General features: G+C 32.0%; 1 protein-coding gene across 1 annotated transcript; it reads right to left on the bottom strand.

Annotated features, from left to right (window-relative positions):
* Positions 1-3359: 3359 nt before the first annotated feature.
* Positions 3360-7747, bottom strand: LOC145159696 (B3 domain-containing protein At2g36080-like). Its single transcript, XM_079078716.1, has 3 exons — positions 6931-7747; positions 6282-6475; positions 3360-3969 (listed from the first exon to the last, which is right to left on the bottom strand). Exons 1-3 carry the CDS (start codon positions 7661-7663, stop codon positions 3925-3927), a joined length of 972 nt encoding a protein of 323 aa, XP_078934842.1. The 5' UTR covers positions 7664-7747; the 3' UTR covers positions 3360-3924.
* Between the last annotated feature and the right edge of the window lie 805 nt (positions 7748-8552).

Genomic DNA, 8552 nt, shown 5'->3' with positions numbered 1-8552 from the left:
GAGAGGCTGGTAAGGAGGCTAGGGTTTGGGAGATAATGTTGTATTTATATGACTTAAACCCTAAAAATTAGGGTTTTGAGTCTGATCGCGTACGCTGCACATACTCCTTGGTAAATTATGCGTACACGCATGACCCCCCCTTCCCCCCCCCTTCCGCATCCAATGTTGCACTACGCCCCGCGTACGCCAAGCTCACGCCCATCGTACGTCTTCGGGTAGCCCAATAACAAACGGCCCACTCACTAAGGCCCAACTCAACAATCCACTATTAAACTCATAGTTCAACAATTAATTATAAAGAAATTGAATAATTATCATTACCTCAAGTCACAGGTGTTGCAATTTTCTTATAATATACTTTCGACTGTTTGATGTGATTATTATACGATTAGAATGAATTTAAAAATGAAAATTTTATCTGAATTTTTGGGATGTTACAAGTTTTATATGCATGGGTTCGCAGAGTGCTATTTCCAAATTTACTCATAAACGTGCCACACTTTTTGCAATGAGCTGTATTCTCACGCTCAACATTTCATACAAATCATAATGTTCTAAACATCTTTCGGCCGATCGGTTTATAAGATTTTCACCACATCATCGTTTGAGTCTCGAATGGAACAATGTGTTGACTTTCTTGAATTATATGCAATTTTTTGATGAGTAGAGATATGTCTTTACGCTTTTTTGTGTGGAATACTAACATCTAACGTCAATTGTTATCGGTTTAGAGGGGCAAAAAAGCCCATAAAAGTCAATATAGGCATTTTTTTATTGTTTTCCAAAGGTTAGAAAAAAAAATAACTAAATGTTTCCGTTTATAACCGGTATAAAAACTAGTTTGAAACTGAATTCATATACATATTATCCAAAAAACTATTTATAATCTAGGGATAAATCTGTCTTAGGTATAGAATTCTGATCCAATTATAATGCGATGGATCATATTATCCAATCCGGTTTAGTAAAAATCTAGTTTTGATTGGATTAAGATTTTGGATCCGATTGGTTTGGAATCGAATATCCGGTTTTGGTGTGCACCTTTAGACATAATAGTAGAACATCCACATCCCAGGAGGTGATGCCCTTGTATGTTTAAAAGGGAGAACCATCACATTAGATGTTATAAACATCTTATGTGTTAGAGATTTGGGGTATGAGAGCACTTGGAATTCTAAGAATCGTGATGACAGATTCAAATTGAAGTATTCCGGTGGTACTTTCGAAAGTAACAATTTGAAAAGACTCAGAATATGAGATGCAAGAACAGAGAATGAGATGATATGATTTTCGTATGTACCAAAAAAATAATGACACAAAATGGTTATATACCTCATTTGTCTGAAAACTATCACAAAACAGTTTTCTATGTCCTAAAACTATTCAAATCGTCACAAGATAGTTTCCAACAATCATAAACTGTCACAAAACCGGGTTTTTAATAAGAGTTTAGATAAAGTTAAAAAAACGGGTCAATTTTCAAGAATTTGGATTTTTTATGCATTTTTAAGACAGAGATAAAATTTTTGAGCTGACCTAGCAGCTCGACCTCAGCCAGGAGCTCTACCCCTTGGACCCCACTTCTAGGGGCACTGCCTCGGACCCCTGTTCGTTCAGGGGCTTCTCCCCTAAATGACAATGTACTTTGATGAAACAAATCACCAACATTATGTACCATTCTTTAGAACTTAGAGGTGGATATTCCTTGATGTCAACATTAAAAGTATCAATAGAAAACCTACATGTGTCATATGATCGGATAGAGTAGGAACAAGTGTTTGATTGCTTGTTCGTTCATAAGGCTGCACGGAGTGGGGATGATGGAGCCTCGTCAAAGATGAGGTGGAAGAGAGAGGTGGTTGAGGTGGAAGGGGAGGTGGCTGAGGTGGAGGAGTTTCCTCTCTCTTCGGTGGCAGCTCTCTGAGTCTCTCTATTCGGCAGAGGGAGAAAATGAGGTGGAGGTGAGGTGGCCTCGGCACCCCTTGGTACGACTACCCATAGCCTAAAGAAAAGTTGGTTATAGGTAGGTGGAACACGATTTCGTTACTAGGGTTGAAGAGAAAAATCTTTTACTTCGAGAGAAACGCTTACCCATTAAAATTTAATAAATAAATGTCCATGTAGACTACTTATTAATTTTTAATTTTTAAAAAATAATAAGAGCTAGATGGACCCAATGAGGTGAAACTTGGTTCAAATGGAGTGGTTCCCCTTTTAGTAGGTAAAATAAAATTTTACAAATCTAATAAGTACAAAAAATGAGTACAACAAATAGCTAGTTTGCTTACAATGACATTAATCCGTTTTGAAACTCATGGGAGAGTACCCACAAAAGTTAGCAAACTATAAGGACAATTACTACAATTTTCTCAAATTTAGTAAGATGAACAAAAAATTATAACATTTTCAATTGAAGGGACATAACTGTAATAAAAAAAAAGTAACACTTAAGTTGTGTTTGATGTGTTAGTTGAAAATCTAACTTTTAACTTATAACTAACTTATAAATAAGCTATTTCAAATAACTTAAAACTAGTTTATAAACTATAATTAACTAATTTTGTGGTATCATCGAACAGTAATTCCAATTAGAAAATAAGTTATATGCACATACACCTCACACAAAGCCTAATTATATGCGAAATAACTAGTAAAAATTCCGAATTTTGTAATTTTTTATTCACGAATGCCAAAAACCAATTAAGATGTGGAATTGGGCGGAGATATTTAACACTGCATTTGGATAAAAAAATAAATCTTGATGTAGGATTGAAAACCCATTATTAAAAAGATATTATTACATACTTGATTGTATATTACTTGTATGTAAATCCGATCATACATGAATACATATGAATATTTCATCTCATCATACCTCAAACCATAATGTCATTTTTTTATGATATTTACACATGTTTTTCAAGTTTTTTTTGATTATTTTACTTTTGCATGATATCCTTTTCTAATTGAGATGATTAATATACATCTACTTTATGATATTTACACATGTTTTTCAAGTTTTTTTGATTATTCCACTTTTGCATGATATCCTCTTTTGAAATTCTACTTTTTGATTAATATACATCAACTTTTTGAAATTCTTGGTCTATAGAAATAAATCTTGATGTTGGATTGCAAATTCTCTAATACCATAGAAATAATATCACCTATCTTTATTTCATATATACAATAGTCTTAGATTTATTTATGATAATTTTCGGTATCATCTATTCGATACATACCTTAGAAACCCATTATTAAAAAACTGTTACATACCTGATTGTATATTACTTATATGTAAATCCGATCATACATGAATACGTATGAATATTACCTCTACTTTTGAAATTCTTGGTCGATATAGGAAATTAATTATAATAGAAAAAAAGACTTTTACATAATGAAAAAAGAACTAAAAATAAAAATTAGAAATGGTACACAAATTACATTAAGAAATTAAAAAGCAAATGGAAGTTAGTAGCATTGGTTTCATTCATACTGTTGGAGCAGGAGCAGCATGAGAGGGCAGAGGGCAGATTAGTACTATCACCAAGTACTACTACTATACTACACAGCAAAAATCTATCATACCGAATCACAACAGTTGCCCAATTACCTAAATGGGTCCCCTCTATTTTCCTTTCTACCCCTAATAATCATTTCCCCTTTTCCCTTTTTCTTTTCATTTGCATTTTTTCAGTAGATATTTCGATTCATGGCTATCTTGTGGGGTTGTGAAATTCGTCTATATATATTTTTTTCGGGATTTTTATGTACTAAATATTTTTTGAGGGGATTTTAGTGTTAGGATTATATGAAAACATGGGATTTGGTCTTCCAAATAGTTGGGCGGAATCCAATGGAAAATAATTGGTGTTTGTTGACAAAATTGAGAAATCCAATACATGTCACATTCCTCAGATCTTATCCTTGGTGTTGGTGGTACCTCATCTGGCTGAAATTGATGTTCTGTTACAAACACACAGTACTACCCACGATTAATTTAATAATGTAACAATACTAATAATATCTCTTAGCTTTAAATAATATCATGAAAAGAGAAAACACAACTTATTTATCTGTGTTAATGCTTGTATAAATATAACATACAAGAATGATATACTATGCTAAAGGTTTTTCTTGAACAATGCTAGAAGATAACTTTGGTTAAGTTCAAGACTTACAAATGAACATTATTTATTTATTTTTTTCTTTGAGAAAATAAATAAACACACATGTATATAAATTCACAAATGGAGACACGATTAATGAAGAGAAAATATGGGACACAATTAATGAAGAGAAGATATAAGTAAGATGGCTTTTGGTATTGCTTATTTAAAAAAAACTTTAAGATTTTTTTTGTATTAAAACATATTTTATGAAAAAAAAATATTTAAGTTAACTAATTCAGTATAAAAACATAATAAGCTTATATGTTATTTTTTTATGAATAAGATTTTTTGGTTAAACATGTGAAATGACCGAACAACATTTATATAATTACCGTAATTACCTTATATTTTACAAAATATATCAAAAATACGTAATTTGAAGATTGTATACATATATATTATTTTTCTTTAATTAATATACAAACAAACACATCTCATACTTTATAAGGACAGATCTAATAATTTAGGAAGAATCTTAAATTCTATGTAAGACTTAAAAGCTTGTTAGAATGCAACTAAAAAAAGTTATATTTTGGTCCAGTTCTATTTACATTTGATGTGTAACTAAAGTCAAAATATCGGACCACACTCTCTCACTTCCATTTCAAATCTTTGTCATGCGGCTAGAAATTTCTTTTTCTTCTTCTTTTTCTTTATTATTATTATTATTATTTGCCTTCGCACCATTTTAATTTTTTTGCCATGTGATGTGAGTAATAAATGCATTGATATTAGTCTCCTCTACTAATATGTTGATTTTAATTTTCTAGAAAAATAACGACCATATATTATGTAAAGAATCTTATTTAATTAAACAAAAACCACGATATATATATATATATATATATATATATATATATATATATATATATATATATATATATATATATATATATATATATATATATGCAATAAATTTTACTTTTAGTTAAGCAGACTAGTGACGGCTTAAAACATCTACAATTCCATTTACAACAAAAGACGCTTCAAATATGTTGGTCCATTTATGTTTGTTATGTAGCATTAAAGTTCAAATTTGACAACTCAGAAATGGAATTAAACTTCATACGGACTTTACTTAATTAAAAATTATTAAAAAATGATTTTTCATAGCACCAGTTGCATATATTAATAGATGTAAAGCTAAAGAGGCAGTTTATTGCAATGGCAATATGCATGCACATTACCATATTTCCAATTAATAAATATTAATATTTATGACACTTAAGAGTTTGACCAGTCTAAATATATTAATTAAATGTATAGAAAATATATGCTTCTTTAGAAGAGGCAGCAAAATCATTACCAAATATTTCCACTTAATTATATACAGTAATGAAACACTTTCTCCTAGAAAAACATCCATGGAGTATCACTTTCCAAATAAATACATTTTAAGATTAAATTCAATCATTTAATTAAATATTACTTTATACTAAAAGATTTAATTCAAACCCAACAGTTTAAAATAACATTTTTAGTTGATCCATACTCTTTATAAAACACAAAACCCAAAGCTTGATTATACCAAATGTTGTGTAGTTATAAAATGAAAATAAAAATTTCATTTGAAAAACATAGAAATATGTTGACTCTTATATATATATATATATATATATATATATATATATATATATATATATATATATATATATATATATATAAGTGGAAATATATAGTACTTCACTATTAATCTATCTGACTAAATGTAAAATGACAACTTGCTCAATTAAAAGGTCACCAATTTTCAAAGCACAAGGTTTGGATTAGAATCCCATCTTTAAGTTTACCCATTCAAAGCACAAGGTTTGGATCATCATTTTTTCATTTTCTTCCACATTATTTTCTTTAATATTTCTTGAAAACATAATATGATAATAAATTCCAATACTGGTTTATTGGTGATCATTTAATATAAAACCTTTCAAAATAGACTTAATCAAGTTCGATTTTCACAACATCAACCTTAAAATGATATATGGCACAAAAAAAATCCTTTAATTAATTTATTAATCAACGAATTGGGGTTATTATATACTGTTACACTAATAACCCATAAAATAAATAATACAAATATGCATACAAATATGTAAAAAAGCAACGTACCATATTGTGATTGAGATCGTTGGAATTGGCGTAATATTGGTAGTGGGGTTGACCACCATGGCTCGATCCATCTGGAGTGGATGGCTCAGATTCATCTGGGCATTCAAGGTTCACACCAAACAGTCTTACCCTCCTTGGGTTCCCACTACTCACCATATCTCTTTGGTTATTTTCTACATTATAATTTATACCTCCTGCATTTCCGTTATTATTATATCAATATTTATTTATATACTAGAAAACATATATTTTATCATCTTGTAATTCAAGTTTTACTCTTATACATGAAACTAAGATTTCACTCTTATACAAAAAGAAACTACTGAAAAACATTTAAAGATAGAATTTCAAAGATGAACACGAGATTTGAATTTGTCAACATGAATAATGTAAATTTCTAGTCTCTTTAAGAATAAAAAACGTTATTTTTGGGCTAAAAAAGATAACATTAAATATGTTGGAACTTATGTAATCAAATGAGGAATTTTCTTAAAAAGAGGGAGTAATTATGTGATGAACTCCAAAAAATTTGGTGGGGAAGTGTGACGATTTGTAATTAATATCCAAATGCACACGTATACATACAACATAATTGGGAAAAATGAGAAATTTTTAATTATTTTTTTAGAAAAAAACAATTATAAATTACCTGCATGAAGACAGTCAGGTTGGTATGGATGAGGAAGAGATGGAGTTAGGTGGTGGGAAGGATAATTATACTGCCCATCATAGAGAACTCCGGTGGTCCACCCATTAATCTGAGGACCACCACCGCCGGCTGCAGGCGGAGCCACCGCTATACTATCTTGCACCGGCCTTCTTCTCCACCCGATAAACAGCCTGTCACAGTCGAATCTATGGCGCTCAAATAAAACAACATCACCCGCATCCAAACGTTTTTCTTTCACGAAACGACTCCACCCTTTTGTCAACACGTAGCTTTGACTACTGTTCCAATAGGAGTAGCGGAAACGCCACGGCTTTCCGGTCTCATCCTCGAAACTCAGCAACAAGCCTTTCTGCTGGTCTACTGCGGCGGCGGAGGCGGAGGTAGAGTCAGTGCCGCCGAGTGGGAAGTATTTCTCGGCGTATTGTTTGGGAATGACGAGGCGGTTGAGTTTTCCGACGTCGCTGGGAGTTAATGGCTTCTCGAACATGGGTTCTTTAGAAAGGTGGTCGGTGGAATCTTGTTCGTCGGATTCTTGTTGGTGGTAGTATTGGTTGTTAATGTCGAAATTGAAGGTGGAGGCCGGTGGTTGATGGTGGTGGTCGGTGGAAGAGACGGGGGGTTTGGGGGAGGAGTCCATAATAGGGTATGGGTGTTGTTGCTGTGTCCACCAGAGTGTCTCTGGTAGGTTAAAAGGGAAGTGAGTTAAGGACATGTGTGGGGGCAGTGAGAGAGAAAGAATAGAGGCGTGAGGAATATGGTTTTTGATGTGGAAACTATTTGAGATATGTATATGTAGCTGTGAGACTTGGGTTGGGATGGGGGCAGTTTTATATTTATTCTTTTACTTTTATGGGGTGGGGTGGGGGTGTATGGACAGGGTAGCCATAAGAGAAAACTTAAAGCCAAAACTCATAGGATTTTTATTTATTATTATTTTTTGGAAAAATATCATAAACCATTTAAATTAAAATTTTGCATTGCTTTTAAAATAGTTGTTTAGTGATTATACTCATAATTCGACATTTTTTTTAGATATAGCAAATATTCGGTTTTGCCATCACTTTTAGGACTTTGGTGGCTATCAACACCTCAAAATATAATAAGGAGAAAAAAAGGAGGACAACACCTTAAAATATAAGGAGAAAAAAAAAAGAGAGGACATGGTGTCGAACTCAATAGCTTTCACATTGTTACATATAACTAATGTTTTAAAACTTGGGTCGAACCGGTTGGACTGAGAATCGGTGACGAGAGCGTTTTAACAACGATTAATTTTATGTTAAATTCTAAACTGGACCGAACCAAACGTTTTCTTTAAAACCGAGATGAACCGGTACGATAGATCTAATAAAAAACAGTTTGAACTGCAGGCCGGTAGGGGCAATTCAGTCTTACTGTAGACTCTATATGCATGATGTTTGCTTATATGTTATATGATATGGTTATATCTGTATGACGTTGGTATTTTGGGGGTAACTCACTAAGCCTTCGAGATTACATTTATCGATTATTATTTCAGGTACTTCTGATGATCGCGGGAAGGTGAAGACATGATCGTGCACCTCCTTATGTTTTTACTATTGATCTGGGAAACTCTGATA

This window comes from Lactuca virosa, chromosome 2, assembly GCF_052849685.1.
Source record: "Lactuca virosa cultivar CGN04683 chromosome 2, Lactuca_virosa_CGN04683_v6, whole genome shotgun sequence".
Classification (NCBI taxonomy): domain Eukaryota; kingdom Viridiplantae; phylum Streptophyta; class Magnoliopsida; order Asterales; family Asteraceae; genus Lactuca; species Lactuca virosa.
This window is presented reverse-complemented; position numbering and strand designations above follow the sequence as displayed.

Excerpts from the sequence above, each read along its gene's own strand:
- LOC145159696 (XM_079078716.1), bottom strand. The coding sequence starts at position 7,663 with ATGTCCTTAACTCACTTCCCTTTTAACCTACCAGAGACACTCTGGTGG. Across the intron at positions 6,476-6,930 it reads ACCTGACTGTCTTCATGCAG|GAGGTATAAATTATAATGTA; the intron begins GTAATTTATAAT and ends ACGGAAATGCAG. Across the intron at positions 3,970-6,281 it reads ACGATCTCAATCACAATATG|AACATCAATTTCAGCCAGAT; the intron begins GTACGTTGCTTT and ends TGTTTGTAACAG.